The sequence below is a fragment of the Callithrix jacchus genome, chromosome 8 (genome assembly GCF_049354715.1).
Source record: "Callithrix jacchus isolate 240 chromosome 8, calJac240_pri, whole genome shotgun sequence".
In the NCBI taxonomy this organism is placed as follows: Eukaryota; Metazoa; Chordata; class Mammalia; order Primates; family Cebidae; genus Callithrix; species Callithrix jacchus.
This window is the reverse complement of record NC_133509.1, coordinates 14,807,689-14,828,141: the sequence shown is the minus strand read 5'-3', so window position 1 is coordinate 14,828,141 and position 20,453 is coordinate 14,807,689. Positions and strand designations below refer to the sequence as shown.

The 20,453-nt window shown below is 39.7% G+C and overlaps 1 protein-coding gene across 25 annotated transcripts in view; it reads right to left on the bottom strand.

Annotated features, from left to right (window-relative positions):
- The window catches only part of MAP2K5 (mitogen-activated protein kinase kinase 5), a 279,080-nt gene that overhangs the window by 86,864 nt on the left and 171,763 nt on the right, over positions 1–20,453 (bottom strand). For 20 of the 25 annotated variants that reach the window (XR_013520769.1, XR_013520770.1, XR_013520771.1 and 17 more), the window contains one exon: positions 1,082–1,111. The exons of the other annotated variants lie outside the window; for them this stretch is intronic. Coding sequence is in view for 17 of the 20 variants with exons in the window: in XM_054239383.2 (XP_054095358.1) it covers positions 1,082–1,111 (30 nt within the window). In the remaining 3 variants the exon portion in view is untranslated. The remainder of the gene's footprint in view (positions 1–1,081; positions 1,112–20,453) is intronic. 25 annotated transcript variants of the gene reach the window in all.

The window sequence follows — 20,453 nt, the reverse complement described above, 5'->3', positions numbered from 1 at the left end:
ACATTCTGGGACCTAACAACTTGGACGATTTCTCTTCCATTTATCTGATGGCTTTAACTATGAAAGCAAAATGCAAAAGAGACGTTTCACTGAGTAAAAAGGTCTTTAAATGTCCACATGGGTACCAGGAGCATTTGCTTAAAACTGCTTATAAAGATGGTAGAGAGAATGAGCCCCATCCTATTATTCAATAACCATGTTTGTGATGCATCTGCATAATCTAACCATGCATAAATTAGTATGTGTAATACAACACTTATTTGCATAATAATAGCAAGTTAATAGATGCTTAAAGAGCAGAGACCAACACCACCTTTAAATCAGACATGCCTCCAGGCACTTTGGCCTGTACAGACCAAGATGCCAGAAAAACAGTGAACATCAACCAGAGGAAAACAGTCAAACCATTCATTTTTCATCCCTCTAGACATTTCACTTATTTCTCTCCACACACTGGGGAATCATTTTCAAACCACAAAATAGCTCTATATTTTAAGTGCTAGTACGCTTCTATAATAAAAATCTTAAAGAAATTTTAATAAAGATTGGAGTCAGCAATACCAGTATAATGAACCGTTTTGTTTTCTTAAAAATGTAGACAGGAAGGAGCAAAATATTTTTCAAGAATATGTTCAAAATTATACTCATAAAATTGGGAGCCCATCTATTTGCCTAGAAAATAATGACCTAGATTAGATGCTTTTACCCTTTGTCTTAATCTTTTAACTCAAAAAATTTTAAGCGAATTTAAGAGCTTAAAAGTGTATCAAGAAAAGGCTGGCTCTCTCCTCCATCCTCAAAATGTGTACGTGGTCTCGGCCAGGAAAAAAAATAATCCTGAATGTCACACAAAGGAAAAGCACAATGATCACTCTCAACCTTTAACAAAGAAAAAAAAATCAGGAGTTTAAAAAAATCAAAAATCAATAGAGACTTCTAAATGACTCCTTTAAGATATCACTTTTCAATTTAACAGGACAGATTTATTTGTATGTGGCTCAAATGTTCACAATTGCTCCCTGCACCTTCATACATAGGAATGAATGTCACAGTGGCAAACGGCAGTAATGAACAATCTTACCTGAGGATATGGAAACCTCCCAAGAGCAAGCTGGGAAAGGAAATAATATTTGTCTAGTTATAGATTTGCATGCAGGGCAGATCTCCTTAAGACAGACAAGTACTAAATTTCAGAACTGCATCCAGAAAATACAAAAAAGCTCACAACCTCAAATGTACAAGCTAAATTATGGCTGTAATTACATTAAGAGCTGTATTTAGAATGGACATTTTCAATGGATGATGTTGCATCCCTGATAAAATATTTTAATAACAAAACATTATCCTTATGTGGTTTCCCTTAGTAATATTCTTGGCTGTATGGGCATTATTCACATTTACATGTGTGCGACAGTTTCTGCTAGACAGAGATGTAAAAACTCTCTGCTTTTCGTCTTGTAAAATGGGAACATCTAATTATTACTAGCCCACAAAATTTTCAGTTACAAGTATAAATGAAGGGTTGTACGAAGTGAGGAATGGACATTGTTATGAAATTGAAAACTGCGCCATTGTTTTTATCCATTTGTTAAAGTTTTTTTTCATCCATTTTCTACCCAGCAGTGGGAAAACGGCCACTTGAAGGTTGTGAAGTCAGAACTGTAGGTCTAAATCTAAAAGCTTCCAATCTAGCTTGATTTGTAAACTGCTCTGTTTCTAGGCCGATCACTTAATTTTGATCTTTGAATCCTCACTGTAAAAACAAAATGATCCAACTAGCAATAGGCTTGATATAAAGCAAAAATATATAAACCGTTTTTTTGAGATGGAGTCTCGCTCTGTTGCCCAGACTGGAGTGCAGTGGCGTGATCTTGGCTCACTGCAACCTCCACCTCCTGGGTTCAAGTGATTCTTCTGTCTCAGCCTCCCATGTAGCTGGGATTACAGGCGCACGCCACCATGCCCAGCTAATTTTTGTATTTTTAGTAGCGATAGGGTTCCACCACATTGGCCAGGCTGGTCTCGAACTCCTGACCTCAAGTGATTCCCTGCCTTGGCCTCCCAAAGTGCTGGGATTATAGCTGTGAGCCATTGAGCCCGACCAAAAAGATAAAATTTAACAAACATACCAAAACTTATTTAAAGAAAATAGTGGCAAAACTTTGCAATTTTATAATGTGGCCCATCCTCAGTCCTGACATCATTTACATGTATTTGTAATTACTTTCAAAGCAGAATGACAAGATCAGGGATTTAAAAACTAATGGATCTAAGAGAGTATCAACCCACTTCACAGATTAAAACCCAGAGTCCCATTGAAGTAGCTCCCAAACAGTTACTAGGAACTGACCCCAAGATTTGCAACTTAATCTAGTGTTCCTTCCAGCAAATTACACTGCCTTTCTGGATCTTGAGAAGTTCTGCATTCATTTCAAAGACACTAACACTGCTCAAACATTTCTGAATTCCCCTTTTGTAACTGTTTTAGAATTCTTTCAATTAACAGAATACCTAGTTCAGTTTATTAGTATTGCATCTTATCTTGGATTTAAAATTATACCCCTCAGCTTGCTCATCATGTAAATTATTTGTAGACTAAGGTTTGAATAGCCTATGGATATTACCAAAACCAAAGCAACCTACAAAAACTAAATATTTTGTTGTTTAGACATAAAGATGCTGAAGTTATCAAAGTTCTGAAACCAATATGAACAACAGCGATATAACAGGAATAAACATTATGACCTTGTAAGGTGACTACTTTGAAAAGGCCAACACTCATTTGCACATATGCCTGTGTGTGTGTATGTGTATATATGTATTTTTTAGAATACCTAGGTTTCACTACCTTGTACTCATATCTTGTACACAAAATATACACTGATGCGTGTATGGATTTTGAAGATATAGCAATACTATCACCATTTCATTTGATGGGCATCATTAATCTCTTCGAGTGTACACAATAAAAACATCACAAGATAGGGTGAAAGAGAGTATAGATGTTTGCCAAACTCCCTTTTGAAGTTTTGTGTGATTATGTTTGTTGTCTATGTACTGGGAGGGAAAGGGGAGGGACTCAGCTCTCCCATCCTCTGTCCCTACCCCACCTCCTCACAATACAGGTTTGCAGGTTTGCCCTACATTTTGAAAATACAGTTTGTTTCTGGCCAATCAGAGTGTGCACACTGATTCAGGAGGAATCACTACGGTCTACTGTGCTGGGTGAATTAGGCATTTACAACAGTCTGCAGTGACTTAACAGGCATCACAGTGATCTGTGGATTATGAGTTTTGCACATACGCCATTTGGAGTTAGAAAACCAGCAAGAGGAGAGTCTCACACCTAAAAAAAAGCTAATAGCTTAATAATGACTACAAAACCCTTAGAACATTGTAGGTCAAGTCCTTCCACAGGCATTGTGCCATTCACCTGGGTATATGCTGAGCAGATCATTAGGGACCATGGAAGAATTCTGTTCACACGGCTGAAAGACAAAGGAAACTTGCCCACCACACATACAGTCACAATCTAAACTAGCTGGCATGTACCAACAACGACCACTGGCTCTTTCAATTTAAAGAATTCAGCAATAATAAATGGATGGCTTAAAAGGGAGTGGGGTACAGACAAAAATATGAATTCTTCTCAATTCAACACAAAACTTCCAGTTCTAGGTGGTCATTGTTCTATGGCGAGGCCAGGCTCCAGCCAACTTGGGAATATGCATTCATCCACTTGGCCCTCTCTGTCATGACTGTACAAGGTAAAAAAGGATGGCTGGCTGATGTCATTTGTTTGTTCTGTAAGACAGTGCCATGCATGAGAACAGAGAGAAAACTTAGCGCAGTTTGGTCAGCTGGGAACCTCTGTGTACCAGTCTGCTTGGGGACAGGTGGCAGGGCTTGAACTGGTGAATTCATCATTCACGGGGCTGGCTTTGCTTTCAGTGCTGTTTCCTGAGATCTTGTGGAACTTCAGTCCTACCTTTTAACTATGTGATTCCTGGGAGGGCTGCTTCTGAGACATCCTGCAGGTCTGACCTCTTTAGAGTTAGAAGTCAGTTCTTTGATCTTAACTAGTAGGTCCTGCTGCAATTGCGGCATGATGACAATCACTTCCTCTCTTACAGAGCCACCATTGGGCTGTTGAAAGACTTGGGGATCTATGCCAGTGAAAACAAGCAAGGGCACTATTAGGCTGGCACTGAAAGTAATCATTTTAAGGCCCCAGGAGAGGACCCCTGCCTTCTATGTATGTCCCGATCCTTCTAGGTCTAATGCAGCTGCAGTGTTTATGTTCTACACTATTTGTCTTATAGAAAAGTAGAAGAAAACATATAGTCAGGCTCTAGAACTTTTTAAAATTAAGTTCTATTGGGAGGAGGTAAAAAAGAAAACAGCTTCTTAGTAGATATGGTTGCATGAAGAAAAAGTTCTCTACAAAAATGAGACAGGTGTTGTGGCACATGTCTGTAGTTCCAGCTACCTGGGAGGCTGGGGTGGAAGGATCTTCTGAGCCTGGGGAGGTAGAGACTGCAGTGAGCCTTGAGCATGCCATTGCATTCCAGACTGGGCAACAGAGTGAGACCCTATCTCAAAACAAAAACAAACAAACAAAAAAAACAAGTGCTCAATGAGGCTGTCAAAAGTCAAAATAAACATGGAATCCTTATGGGGAGGAGAGAGTACATATGCTCCAAGAGCATATTTCACACACAGGCAGACCTGGGGCCATTCTGTATCTTTTACCCCTACTGGTCTATTAATCTACTTGCATTTCCCCAGTTTTTATTGTCAAGGTATTATAAATTAGGAAACTTACAAAAGAGAGTATGTAATCTTCTCTGAAATGGCCTGCAGATATGTCACTGTACTAAATGTGTTTCAGATTTAATGAAGCTTTAATGTCCTTTTTAATTTTGCCTGTTTCTGTATCACCAGGGGTCGGGCAAGGCAATCAGCACTCAAGAGGGTGGTTTGGTTTAAAACTAGGAAAAAACTCATTTGCTTATGAGTTGCACTGTATTTTCTTAATTAAATTTACTGAGTAAAATGGTTTAAGTTCAGCCAACCAATGACCTTTGTATGTAGATTTAGATTTATAAATAGGTTAACAGTTAAAGGAAAGGGAAAAAAAATCACAACAAAGCAAATAGATTAGGGCTAAACCAATAGAAATCTTCGCTCTCTTTATCATCTTTACAAAAGAAGCATTTAAATATAGGCAGCTTAAGTCTAGTTTGTTTTTTTTTTTTAAGTATACTGAAAAATGTAGACACACATAAGTGCCAGCAATTCATCAAATGGGTCTCATATCCTTTTCATTCCCAGGAGGGGAGAAAAGCTCATATCGTAAAAGATTTGGAAAAGCTTTATTTATCTGAGGCCAGGGGGTGGAGGTAGAGATGAGGAATTCTATTTAATATTAAATTTAAAAGTACAGTCTAATTCCAAATACTTAAGATTTAGCAAACTGCTGAAGACTTTGTTTGTTGTGGGATGTTTATAACATAAAAGACAGAAAAAGAATGATCTGCAATGTTTACCAGTTGGGAACATACTTAAATAGCAGTAAACAACTAACATCTCACTCTAAAAACAGGACTGTTCCTTAGTGTCATCTTACTGACACTTGACTTGTCCAACCATAATCTAGAAAATGCTTTTCAGTTAGCAGCATTTGAATATGTTGGATTTCATAATTTAAATAACAAATATATTTGCATGTGTGTCATAACAATTGCCAAACATATAACATGATAAAAACCTTGGTATTTTAACAAAAAGAAGTTATTTATTTACAAAGCAACAAAATGGCATTTGTTGATAATAAAAATAATTATTGTCATAAAATCATAAATGATAAAGAGAAAACAAACATAATAGCCAGAAAACAAGTGTAGGACAAAAAATTCAAGACACGTTTTTGGTACTCGACTCTCCTACTCAGAATATCAACTATGCTGTGGGAGTAGTTTTAAATTTACAGTTTTACCAAAGAGCACTGGATTTTTTTAATTCTTAATTTAGACATATTCTATGTTTCTCAGCACAACTGCAAATTGAAAATAAGCATTTTCAATATAGCCCGTGATCTAGCTGAAGGACAACTTCATAGTCTGAAATGTTCTAAAATTTGTTCTTAATTACCTTGTGCACATTTTACACAATTACATTTCCATCTAAGGATTTTGCATTTAGATTGTACGCTGCAGTTAAACCCTCATTTTATAGAAATGCAGCAGCCACTCTGGAACATTCAGACACAGGGAAACTTTCAAAAATCAGACTTAACTACTGGATTACATAAAATTCCCTAGGTGGGTTTTCATCCCAAGACCAATTTACGCAGTCCTAGAGAAAAGAGTTTAAATCATCTGAAACTATGCTGGTGAAGAGCCATAATAAATATTAAATACCTCAAAATCTACCCTAAGATTTTACTTTTTTTCCCATGTATCAATTTCACTGTTCTCTTACTGAATGGTTTAAAAACAATCCAAAGGATATAACAGCAATTTACCAGTGTTAAAGTGCTTTGGAGGTTAAACTGACAACAAAGAACACAGAAACACAAAGCGTCTTGAAGTAGGGTTTCAATTAAATGTGGAGGATTTGGTAATGCAGGGCCACAAAAAAAAAAAAAGAGTTACAAATTAATTTAATCTTCTGCCTATAGTTTGCAGCTGCACTCCAAAGTGTCTGGGGCTTAAGAACAAAGCCTTGAAAGGCCTCAGAGTGAGGAAAGCTTCAATTTTTAATGTATAACGCCATTAGCTGATAACTTGTGGAATCTGCAACCCCTGTGGAGGGGCAGAAGTGCGAGTAACAGAGACTGATGAAGTGACATATTTGTTCATGTCTAGAACTATGAGGAAGAGGATTATTACTAACACCATCAGGCCTAACGGAAACATGCCCTAACAACCTCTGGGACCCTCCACATTATCAGTTCTCACTACATCAAATATATTAAAATCAAAATCTAATTCACTTTAATTAAAGACGATTAGTTTGTTTTACTATTACTGTTTAACTTGTATGATATTATAATATATTGCAAATTAAAGATGGGATAGTAAATGTAATGAAAGCATCAAACTGTGTATATACTTGGTGAAATTAGCTTCCATCTATACTTCCACCTATACTTGGTGAAATTAGCTTATACTGGTGTCTATTTAAGGTAATTCAAAGACACCATCATTAAAAATGATGAAGACAGACTTTACTCTCAAGAGAATACAGTGAAACCATGCATATTTTCTCCTCATTTGATTTATACTTATTTTCACAAACACTTTCCTATAAACTCTAAGGATTTCTTCAACGCAAACAGAATTATGGCCCAACGGAGGCACCAGAAGCATAATTAATTTGCTCGAAGTCATACTATAAGTTGCTGGCAAACCTTGTTAAGAGCCTAGGAACACGAGCTCTACAAAGGTTTTGGCAATGGCAAAGGACCCTGTCTGCAAAGACCTCACAGACTTCTAGTGCAGTGGGTGAGCCACAGGAAATAACTCGCTGTGCCTATAAGAAAAGTACTCTGAGAGCTTGTAAGTAACGTTTCTTGTTTTTGTAGAAACAATCTAAATCTGAGGGTCCCATCAGGAGTGCTCCTTAAGGGGTGCCAATATTAAAAAACAAACAAACAAAAAACATCAATAACTACTTGTCCTCACCAAAGTCCACTGATAGAAACTTATTTAACTTAAGGAGCCCAAACAATAGCACAAACAAATAAATCAAGCACTTATCTACCATTCATAAGGCCCTGTATTCTGTCCCAGATTATAAATAAGGGAGAAAAGACAGCATTACAAATAAATATTTAACAAACCGCAAATCCTGCACATGCACTGCGTAACTTAAAAAACAAAAAACAAATAAATGTTTCTATTACAGCATGTTTTAAAAAAAATAAATAAAAAGAAATGGGTTTATTACAGTAGACACTTAAACAGGGAGAGGGCAACAGTAATTCACAAGTACAATATCCTAATGCTATTCCTTTAATTGCTTTATTTGTTTCACTGTTAAAAATGATTGCTTGCCACATAGCCTAACCGTGAATGCTGAAAAGCGTGATACATTGAGGTCTCAACCTGGGCAAACTGTACCTAAACTTACACTTTATTGCAGCTTAGTTCACAATCTTCACCTAATATAGGGTTATATCCCAGTGCAGCAGGAGGATAAATCATCCTAGAATATTACTCCGGCAAAGTTTAGCTGTGACTGGAGCATATGTGCTTTCGAGCCACTGAAGCAAAGGCCCATAAAATACACTAATTACTGGAAGTTATGGTCACTGAGTGATTGATAGCGCTCTGCAAGGCAACTTCCTCATTTTCAGCTCTTCTGACGGGGCTCATCCGCCACATAGCAATTATTAATTCATGACCCACCCCTCAGGCACTAGTACCTTTACGTCTGATTCTCCTGCTACCAAACTACTGCTACAGCTGGACACTGTCTTTCTTCATTCTGATGGCTTGGTAAAGATGATAAAAAGTAGATTTCATGCTAAATGCTATTGTTTTGAATCTTTAAATGTGCTTTGGTCTTTCTAATCCTGCTGTCCCAAACATAATTCTCCTTCCTCTCCCATATGCTATTTCATTTGCATCATTTTCTTTTTTTCCTTGTGTATGTATATATATGCATGTACTTATGTATGTATAAGCATAGGTGTGTATATATGTGTCTACTTATGCATGTATAAATGTATGTGTGAATATATATGTGTGTGTTTATGTTTGTGTATGTGTGTGTATATCAATCTGTCTATACTACCTTAGACCCCAAACCCTAGCTGAGTAACTTTTTGGTTGGATACTGTGTTTAAATGGAATATATAATTTCAACTAGGCCATAGTATTAGGCAGGTAACTGAAAAATAAACAAGAGGGGAAAAGCTTCAATTTAAAAAGACCCATTTTTGTAGCTTTGCAGACACTTTAATTGTTCCATGTTGATTTCCATCAATAGCTCTACTCCAGCAATGCTAATTACAGTATCTGGGTATATAACTAAATCTCTAAAAGTCAGTTAAAAACAATGGCAGGCTGGGCGCAGTGGCTCACACCTGTAATCCCAGCACTTTGGGAGGCCAAGGCGGGTGGATCACGAGGTCAAGAGATTGAGACCATCCTGGTCAACATGGTGAAACCCGTCTCTACTAAAAATACAAAAAATTAGCTGGGCATGGTGGCGCGTGCCTGTAATCCCAGCTACTCAGGAGGCTGAGGCAGGAGAATTGCCTGAACCCAGGAGGCGGAGGTTGCAGTGAGCTGAGATCGCGCCATTGCACTCCAGCCTGGGTAACAAGAGCGAAACTCTGTCTCAAAAAAAAAAAAAAAAAAAAAAAAGGCAAAGGTCTTTTTTTCACAGTATTCCGTGCAATGAGAGAAAATTCATGAAAGACTGTGTTAAAGAGAGAGAACATTTAGTCATGATTAATGAAAGCAACCACTGTATTTTTCCAATTGAAAAATGAATGTTCTTCATATGTTTGCACAGCTCAGAATGCAACACTGAGGGTAGTTTTCCTATCTGGAATCTGAGATGGTGCAACAGATGAGCAGATCGATTTCTAGCCTACCTATTATTTCAGAACTTGGTTCAAATTGTTCCTCTTTTTCTCCTCTTCTGTCAGGAGTCAATCCCAGAAGACTCTACCCACAATTCTGTGGTCAAACTTCATACCACCCTCTGTCCACACCCTTCACTGGACAGCGTGTATCACTTCCTCCCTGGTGACAGTCCCCAGTTCTACCTCTTCCTGTGTTTCTAGCACCTTAGACATTTTAACTTAAGGGCAAAATAAAAATCATAAATTTTATGTTCTCCATGACACCAGAAATAGCATTTTGCAGTAGGCTGACAATAGCATTTGTTGTTTATGACATATCCCCTGATGCTGATCTCCCCCAGGATTTGGTCAACCTAGTGGTACCTGGTTGGCTTGTTTCTAGGACACAGTACCTTAATGAACACGGTACACAAACTCTTTAGTATTAGGATTTGATGGTCTTAACTGACAAGGCTCTCTTTTTTTTAAATTTTTAAAAATTTTTGATACAGAGTTTCACTCTTGTTGCCCAAGCTGGAGCGCAATGGCATGATCTCGACTCATCGCAACCTCTGCCTCCCGGGTTCAAGCGATTCTCCTGCCTCAGCTTCCCAAGTAGCTGGGATTACAGGCATGCACCACCAAGCCCAGCTAATTTTGTATTTTTAGTAGAGACGGGGTTTCTCCTTGCTTGTCAGGCTGGTCTCCCACTCCTGATCTCAGGTGGTCTGCCTGCCTTAGCCTCCCAAAGTTCTCGGATTACAGGCGTGAGCCACCACGCCAGGAAGGCCCTCTTACATATCACTGCTTAGACTGATCAGTAGCTACCATTTTCACATATTTAAGCATTATGATGAATTTAGATGACTTATTTCTTATTAAAGATTAAAGGGTTGCCAAGAAGGAAAAAGATTAGAGTTAAATGAATTGGACTCATGGAGATAGAGTAGAATGATGGTTACCAGAGGCTGGGAAGGGGAGTTGGTGGGGAGGAGAAGGGGATGATTAATGGGCACACAAATATAGTTAGAATGAATAAGATTCTAGTATTTCATGGCACAACAGGTGATCACAGTCAACAAAAATTTACTGTACATTTAATAATAACTAAAAGAATATAATTGGAATGTTTGTAACAAAAAAATTATAAATGCTTGAGGTGAATTCATATGTACCCCATTCATATGTATACCTACTATGTACCCATAAATTTTTTTTTTTTTTTGAAATAGAGTCTCACTCTGTCACCCAGGCTGGAGTGCAGTAGTGCAATCTCAGCTCACTGCAATCTCCATTTCCCAAGTTCAAGCGATTCTCCTGCCTCAGACTCCCAAGTAGCTGGGATTACAGGCGCACACCACAGTGCCTGGCTAATTTTTGTATTTTTAGTAGAGATGGGGATTCACCATGTTGGCCAGGCTGGTCTTGAATCCTGACCTCAAGTGATGTGCTCACCTCAGCCTCCCAAAGTGAGACATGAGACACTGCACCTGGCCCCCATCAAAAAACTTTTAAAAAGAAAGATTAGAGTTAACTGCCCCAAATTCCATCTCATATGTTTATCTCAATAGCCATTTGAATCCTCATTATAATTATGAAATATCACCCTTTAGAAATGTCTGTGTAATGCTGACCTGTGTCCTGTGACAGCAGGCATCCGTAATCAAGACAATGCTCTTTTAGAGACCTACCTTTGGGGGCTTCCAGTTCTAAACCATTCTCTAAAGTCATGCAGTTGTGGGTATTGGAGAAAACATTAGTGCTGGGGTCTAGTCTACTGAGCTCAACCCACATTTCTACTTCTAGACAGTTCAAAGTCAAGGGACTCATAAACAGTTGATATTCTCACATTCTGGCCTCTGTACATGCCACTGCTCCTGCTGTAACACTGTCCTCCAAATCTAACCCATTCATCAAAACTTAGCTTAGAGCCGGGTGGATCACAAGGTCAAGAGATCGAGACCATCCTGGTCAACATGGTGAAACCCCGTCTCTACTAAAAATACAAAACATTAGCTGGGCATGGTGGCTCATGCCTGTAATCCCAGCTACTCAGGAGGCTGAGGCAGGAGAATTGCCTGAACCCAGGAGGCGGAGGTTGCGGTGAGCCGAGATCGCACCACTGCACTCCAGCCTGGGTAACAAGAGCAAAACTCTGTCTCAATTAAAAAACAAAAACAAAAAAAAAACTTAGCTTAGATACTTCTAGGAAGCTTTCTGAAATGTACTATGCTTCCAGTGACGGCCTTAACACAATCTACACCCCAGGATGCTCTTTTGCAACATGACTTTGTTGCTTTATCATCAAGAACCTACACTGTGATCAACAGAATGTGGGCCAGGCGTGGTGGCTTACACCTGTAATCCCAGCACTTTGGGAGGCTGAGGCGGGCAGATCATGAGGTCAGAAGTTTGAGACTAGCCTGGCCAACCTGGTGAAACCCTGTCTCAACTAAAGATACAAAAAAATTAGCCGGGCACGGTGGCACACACCTGTAATCCCAGCTACTTGGGAGGCTGAGGCAGGAGAATCGCTTGAACCTGTGAGGCAGAGGTTCAAGTGAGCCAAGATCAAGCCATTGAACTCCAGCCTGGGTGTCAGAGCGAGACTCCATCTCAAAAAAAACGAACAACAACAATAACAACAACACACCCGCCCCTCCCCTCCCAATAATGTGGCAGAAACAATCCTGTGTAATTTCTGAGGTTGGGCCTTGAGGGATTTGTAGCTTTTGCCATCACAGCTTAGAACAGGTACCATAAAGGAAGTCTAAACTAGCTATGAAGGGGAGATGGGAGAGGAGGTAAAGGAGGAAGGGAGGTCCCAGCCACTCCTGGCCATCTCCACCAAAGCATCATACATGCAGATAAAGCCATCTTGGATCTTCCATCCTCAACCACTACCCAACAGCAACCTCATGAGAGGCTTTTGATGCTATACAGAATAGCTGAGCCCTGCTAAGATTCCTGGCCCACAGAATCCCGAGTAAATAAATGGTTAGGTTAAGCCACTAATTTTGGGTAGTTTATTAAGCAGTAATCAATCACTGAAATGCTTTCTCTGACACTGATGTCCGACCACACTCTCATCTGCCCAGTTCTACGTGTTTCCATTGCACTTTTCTTTCTTCCCATCAGTCAAGGAGCCCCCGAGGGCAAGGTTTGTTCCCTTACTGCCGACACTGGGTGGCACTGGATAAATATTTACTAATTAGATGGGATCCTTACCTACCTACTTCTATTGCAGTAAACATACTGGAGATTAGGCTAATATTTGTGTTTAATAAACTAGGCCTTAGTTTCTGAAAGACAACTAGCACATTTTGAAATATGGTAAAACTGAACCAGCTACAGGGATAGTGGAAGGTGTAAACCTATGAAAAGCAGTCTTGACTGACCAGCAGAGTCACAATAAACCTGTCTTTTCCTTTATCTGGTTTCCTGCTCAGTTCCATTTACTATTCATCTCTTCTTTTTTTGAACTACTTGATCTACTTTTCTATAGTGTAATGGAAGAAAGCAGACTTTGATCCATGAGTCAGGATACTTGACTGCTGCTGCCTGGTCTATTCACTTAACCTTTCTAGAAAAGTCCTTTAACTTATCTGGATCTAAGTTTCCTCATTTGCAAAATGGGAACTTTGATGCTCATAAGGTGAAACAATATTTGATGCTTCAAGTTGCTGATTTTTCAGAGTGGGGAGAAGCTTGATAGAAATAATGAATATCAAATGGCTTTGTTAAGTATTACACTTTTAAAAAAGTGTGATGCTGTCACCCTTCTTGTTAGAATGACATTGAGCAAGAGCTTGGAAGACAGGAAAGAGCACTATATTTCACATCAGAAGACCCAGGTTCCAGTCCCCTTTTGCACAGTTCCATGGAGACCAGCTTCCTCACTGCTAAGAGGAGTGGTCTGGTTTAACAAGTTCTAAACCCTCTCTTTAAGTTAAAAAAAAATTCTAGTCTCTAAATACAACACAAGGCAGATAAGATAATTTTCTAGGAGCAGTCGTTTTTACCACTGAATATCTCAAAGTTAGCAGACGTGGTTCCCAAAATTATCATAGACCTAGAATTTTAGAATTGAGAGATGTCACTAGAAGACTGGGTTCCTTCTTATCTTTCAAATCTCAAGTCAAAAGTAATCCCATACCAAGCAGTTACTCCTAGCATATCATCCTGTTTGCTTGTTTATTTTCCTTTTTAGAGACAGGGTCTTGCTTGGCCGCTGGAGTGCAATGGCATAATCATAGCTCACTGCGGCCTCGAACTCCTGGGCTAAAGGGAGCAGGAGGCTGCTTCAGCCTCCCAGGTAGCTGGGACTACTGTTGTGAGCCACCACGTGCAGCTTAACTCACTTATTTGCCTAAAAAGTTAAAACTGTCAAACCCTCTTTTACAAAATGTAGGCTTCATGAGAACAAGGATTTTGTCAGTTTTCTTCTCAGCGGTGTCCCCAGTGACTGGCACAGGGCCTGCCACATAGTAGGCACTCAAAAAATATCTGCTGAGTGACCAAATGAATACATGACTGCATCTTGTCTAACCTTATACCTGTCTCTTCTACAGGAAAGTTCTTTTCAAAAATCTGAGACAAGTAGTCATTCAGTCCCTACTTAAATGTCCCCAGGGATGGAACATTTTTACCTCTAAAGGCAAACGATTCCACCGCTGAGGTCGAAGATACAGAATCTATGCATCAGAAAATCCTTCTTATACTGAATAAAAAGTCATGGTTTTTTTGTTCGTTTGCTTTTTTTTTTTTTTGGCTATTGTTTTAGCTTCAGAAGGTTCAGCCTTCTTGTCATAAAAGATCAGCTTGCTGCTTCTCCACTGACAACAATCCATTAAACATCTGAAAATGGGTTGTCAAATGCCTGCTTTGTTTTCTCTGTCTTTATTCTTCATATCAAGACCTTGTTTTTTTTTTTTAATTTCAAATTCTATGTATTTGTGTGTATACGTGATATGAGCATGTGCTACTGGAAAAACTTTAAAATTAGTCTGAAATCCATCAAAATAACAAAATGCTTAGCTGAGACTGCTAGCACCTGTTCCATCTTGTTTTGTCAATCTCATGGTTGTCCCCAACAGCTCTGAACACAAAGCAAGCTCAACAATGCCTTATTCAGGGAGAAACACTTCGCTTTGTCATCCAGTTTCACATTGACTACAGTCACTGACAACCTTGGAAAACGCACATTGAGGCGTGGTAATCTGAGACAGCTGGATCCCTTCACAAGCCTTGCGAAGGACTGAACTGGTCAATCCATCAACTGCCAAAGGTCATTTTAACAGCTCCTTTTTTCGCTAAGTTACATACAATTTTAGACCCCCCAAAAAAAGATAATGGAAAAAAATCAAGTTAAGACAGAATTAGAGAAAAGGGAGTAAGAGCAGGGGAATGAGTGATGGAAACTCTTACAAGTTCTTTTCTTCAGCATCCTTCAGCGGGAGGGGAGAACCCACGACAAGGACCCCAGAAGCACATCCTCCCCACTTTCCCATACAATCTTCCACAGAAATTTCCTTTGTCTTTGGGCCCTTCAGATCTTTTCACCTTTTGATGGTTCTCAGCAAAAACTTTGGTCAACAGGTAAAATGTTTCACTAGTTGGGTCAGGAGACTAGCTGGATCATGATCCAGGTTGGGTGTATGCTTTATCTGAACTACCTGGGACAGAAATAGCTCAGATTTTGGAATATTTGCATTATACTTACCACCATCCCCAATCCAAAAACCTGAAATCCTAAATGCTCAAATGAGTGTGACCTTTGAGGGTTATGTTGGTGCTCAAAAAATTTCAACTTTGGGAGTACTTCAGATTTTAGACTTTCAGGTTAGGAATATTCAACATGGGGTAAGATTTCACTCACATTCTTGAAACTAATTATTTAAAAAGAAGAAGAGAAAATATCAGTATTTCAGTGAAACACACCAAATGCCAAGTTTTTATGGTGTAGAAAAGTTGATGGCGGCTGCTTACAGAGCATCCAGAGCCATCCGTCACCCCTTGGACCAGATTCACAATTACCAAGGACTAGAAAAGCAAGCAAAGCCACAACCATAAACCCACTAGAAACAGCTGTATGCGGTGTTTTTTTGACAGCTTGTAGGGGTGGGGGAAAAAAGAGTTCTCTATATTTAGAGGCAAGAGCCAAGTTTAGAAAATGCTTCATAATTCTTACTACTTGGTAAGCACTCAATACATACAACATGCTACTTCAAAAAGCTTACTTCTTCAAGTAACTCTCTGTGGTTGTTAATGTTGAATAAAAGTGCCGGGTTTAGTGGCTCATGCCTATAATCCCAGCACTTTGGGAGGCTGAGGCAGGTGGATCACCTGAGGTTGGGAGTTCGAGACCAGCCTGACGAACATGGAGAAACCCTGCCTCTACTAAAAATACAAGATCAGCTGGGCATGGTGGCATATGCCTGTAATCCCATTTATTCAGGAGGCTGAGGCAGAAGAATTACTTGAACCCAGGAGGTAGAGGTTGTGGTGAGCCGAGATCATGCCATTGCACTCCAGCCTGGGCAACAAGAGTGAAACTCCATCTCAAAAAAAAGAGTCTTCATAAAAAGCCTAGAATATTGAATATATTCTAATCTTGCTTTCAAAAAATATAAGTGTTTATTATTATCTTCTGCCTCCCTTATTATACTGTAGGCTCAAAAAGGAAAGGGAATATGCCTATTTTGTTTGCCAGTGCATCCCTAGCACTTAATGTGTTTGACATGTAAATGGTGTTCAATAAATATTTAAGGAATGAATAAATTATAACGTTCCCTTCAACTTACACATAAGAAACTGACACTTGGCAAACTGAACTGGCTAAGATCACACTGATTGTAAGTGTTGGTGCAAATATATGAACTGAATTCTGGTTAAGCCAGTCTGAGTTCTTTAAAAGTTCAAGAATTAGGATAACAGCCCTTGAATCTAAAAACAATATCAGAAAGAAAATAACAAAATGACAAACTTGCTATCAAACTTCTTCAGAAGTTTCTGTCAAGGGTATAGGGCTGGGTGATCCATGACACTTTTCTTTTTGAGATAAAGTCTCACTCTGTCACCCATGCTGGAGTGCAATGGCACAATCTCAGCTCACTGCAACCTCCACCTCCTGAGTTCAAGTGATTCTCCTGCCTCAGCCTCCCAAGTAACTGGGATTACAGGTGCCTGCTACCATGCCAGCTAATTTTTGTATTTTTAATAGAGACGGGGTTTCACCATGATGGCCAGGCTGCTCTTGAACTCCTGACCTCAGGTGATCCACCAGCCTCGGCTTCCCAAAGTGCTGAGATTACAGGCGTAAGCCACTGTGCCTGGCCCATGCCACTTTTAAAATAATTTTTCTTATATTTACACAGCTCTACATGGTTTATGTGTTTATTTATAAGTACAGAAGATCACATTTCATTTTCCTGATATCTAATGAGTCTTATCTGACTTCCATTAAACAATATGTATACATAAAAATGAGATGTGCTAAGCTTTTACATTCCAGTGAGATAAAAGGAAGTTATATGCAACTATTTGTACTTTTTATAGTAAATTTTCCTTGGGAAAATTTCTATTTACTAATCCTCAACAAAAACTCACTTTCTCTGGGAAAAAACACTGCCATATGTCATCTGGGGAAAAAATGATTTTTTTTCTACAGGAATACTAAGAGAAGGGCAGTCTTGTACAATATATACTTTTCTCATGTTATGACATTAAAATCTAAAATGTTTCTTTGATGATTTCTTCCCCTTTGTTTTCTCTGTTCTTTCTTCCTGGAACTTCTATTTTTCATGTTACTTCTTTACTTGGTTCTTTAACGAGAAATTCTCAGGAAGTTCTTGACTTGGCTCTTTAATTTTCATTTCTCTCCTATTTCTTGCTGGTCTCGGAATGTTCATTTTGGTACAGCAGCCTGTGCTTATCTTCTGAGTACACTATTTTCTCTTAGTCCTCCCAGGATACTGTTGGTAATTTATTTGAACTCTTCACCCCCTGTATGGTTTTCTGGCCATCCAGTTCCTTCTCTTTTTAGGCGCTTTAGGCCTCTGTTCTCACCCTAAAGGGCTTCCTCAAATGGCTCTGTAAGAGTAAGGCACTGAGATCTCACTGGAAACTCTGTGCTCATGGATGGGGCTTGGAGACTAACGGCTTTCCTGGGAGTGTGATCTAGCTAGGGTGTTTCCTTGGGGAACTCCCATCATCTGGATCTTTAAGTCTTCCTAGTCAATTTCCTTAGAGAAAGTCTCTGCCAATCTCTTGCGTGAAAAGTAATCTTGACCATGAGTGTCCTAGGAACAGGGTGGGAGGTCTCAACATTCAGAATCTAAACTTTCACTCAATGCCTCTGAACGCAGTAATGGAACCCTAACTTCTCTGGTGCCAGGTATCACCTATTTTATTTGCTCCAAAAAACCCTCCCCTCAGTTTTGTTAGACTGAGTGTCCACCCATGCTGTTTACTCAAGTACATTAACAACTGTCTTCTATTGGGTTTTCTTTTTTTTCTTTTGAGACGGAGTTTCGCTCGTTACCCAGGCTGGAGTGCAATGGCGCAATCTCGGCTCACTGCAACCTCTGCCTCCTGGGTTCAGACAATTCTCCTGCCTCAGCCTCCTGAGTAGCTGGGATTACAGGCACGCGCCACCACGCCCAGCTAATTTTTTGTATTTCTAGTAGAGACGGGGTTTCACCATGTTGACCAGGATGGTCTCGATCTGCTGACCTTGTGATCCACCCGCCTCGGCCTCCCAAAGTGCTGGGATTACAGGCTTGAGCCACCGTGCCCGGCCTTCTATTGGGTTTTCATAAGTAATTCATATTAATTTGTACTAAATGAAGGATTAGTCATCATAATTGTCAAACTGACTTTAAAGCAAGTCTCCTCTCTTGGTTCCACCTTGACTCCTAGCTCCACATACCTGGTCCCACCAATTCCGGAGCCTTTGGGTGTTCACAGCACATCAGACTGCCGGCTTGCCTGTATTCTCAGCCCTGCTCTGAGACAGTTGTTTACTGTTGTCTCCTTTCCCTTTCTCTTTATGGTATCCTTTTTGCATGTGAGTATGTGTGTGTGTGTAAATCACGTTATGGTTATTTTTAGTGGAGTCTGAGGTGAAACTGTAAGCTAAAGCTTACATCATCTTTAACCAAATTAGTAGTCTTTCTGATTCAAATGTAAATATTTCAAAGCGTAATTCCTTTTATAGAGAGGGGATAATGGCTTTTTTCCCTTGTGAACTTCGTCCAAAGGCTCTGAAGTAGATATTCCATCTAAAGAGGAGGAAACTGAGGCTCAGCTAAATTAAATGATTTACCCAAGGTTCTCTGTCTTAGGCTGGCTGAAGTGGAATTCAAATCTGGATCTGATACTTCGATAAACTGAAAGCTTCTTCACAAGCAAAACACTGTAATCTATTCTGCAAATATCTACGGAAATTTGGCTTAAAGACTCCACCACACTTTAAACTCTGATCTTTATTTTCAGAAACTGCTTTAAAAAAACTATTATAAAAGTAGGAAGAAACTGAGTCAAAAAGATTTCTTGAGTGCCCACTAGGGGAACTCAACAGTACTAAACAGTATAGAAGATTATGAGAGAATCAGATTCGAATCCTGTCATAAGGAACTATGACATGCCTATACATTACTTAATACAAAGTGGACAATTTACATGCCACAAGCATGATGCAGATGAAGGCCAGAAGAGGAAGATATTACCTTCAGCTGGAGATATCAGAGCTGGCATCACAAAGGATGGTTATTTAAACTCTATTTTGGAGAGATGAAAAATATTACATGTACAGAGAACAGCATAATATTCCATAGGTTTATTTTTAACTTGGCAAAGGTAATTCTAAAACTCAAAATTATTTTTATCAAAACAATAGAGCCCATAAAAATCTTCAGAAGATGGCTGGGTGCAGTGGCTCACACCTGTAATCCCAACACTTTGGGAGACCAAGGGGGGTGGATCACCTGAGGTCAGGAGTTGGAGACCAGCCTAGCCAACATGGTGAAACCTTGTCTCTACTAAAGTTACAAAATCAGCTGGGCGTGGTGGCACACGTCTGTGATCCCAGTTACTCGGGAAGCTGAGGCGGGAAAATTGCGTGGACCTGGGAGGCGGAAGTTGCAATGAGCTAAGATTTTGCCACTGTACTCCAGCCTGGGCGGCAGAGTAAGATTCCATCTCGAAAAAAAGAAGTTCTTTTTTCAGAAGATGATGTTACTGGGATGACAATGACAATGACCTTGTGTGGTTCCCTGAATGTGTTCTTGCCCTATCTTGAGACATTTTTCTAAGCCATGGTCCGTGCTTTCATCATTCAGCACATCATTCAGATCACTTCAGTAAAACACTGGTTATGATGAAGAGGGATCTCAGGGGACTAGATGACACGCCAATTAACCAGGCACATCGAGCCAGACTGTTCCATGCCTCAGACTCAGGAGACTGGTTAGAGAGGCGGCCAACAGGCAGAAAGAATGAGGATCCAAGCAAAAAGAGAACCATGTATATGCTAAAGATGGGGCTTTCGGTGGTGCACCTGTAGTCCCAGCTACTCAGGAGGCTGAGGAGGGAGGATCACTTGAGCCCAGGAATTCAAGGCAAGTCTGGGCCACCTAGCAAGACTGCCTCTGAAAAAGGGTAGGAGGCAGGTTTTCAGTCTGACTCCAAAAGAAGAGTCTGTCAGATTATTCACTATCAACCTTTATAAGTTTATAATAACCCACCACACAGAATCCCACAACAGAACATGTATTTGTATAGCATGCTCAGTGAAAATTAGAATATTACAGGACTAGCTTGGTGCCTTTTTTACGTAGATGCAGCATCCTACATACTCCAGATTGCAGGGCTA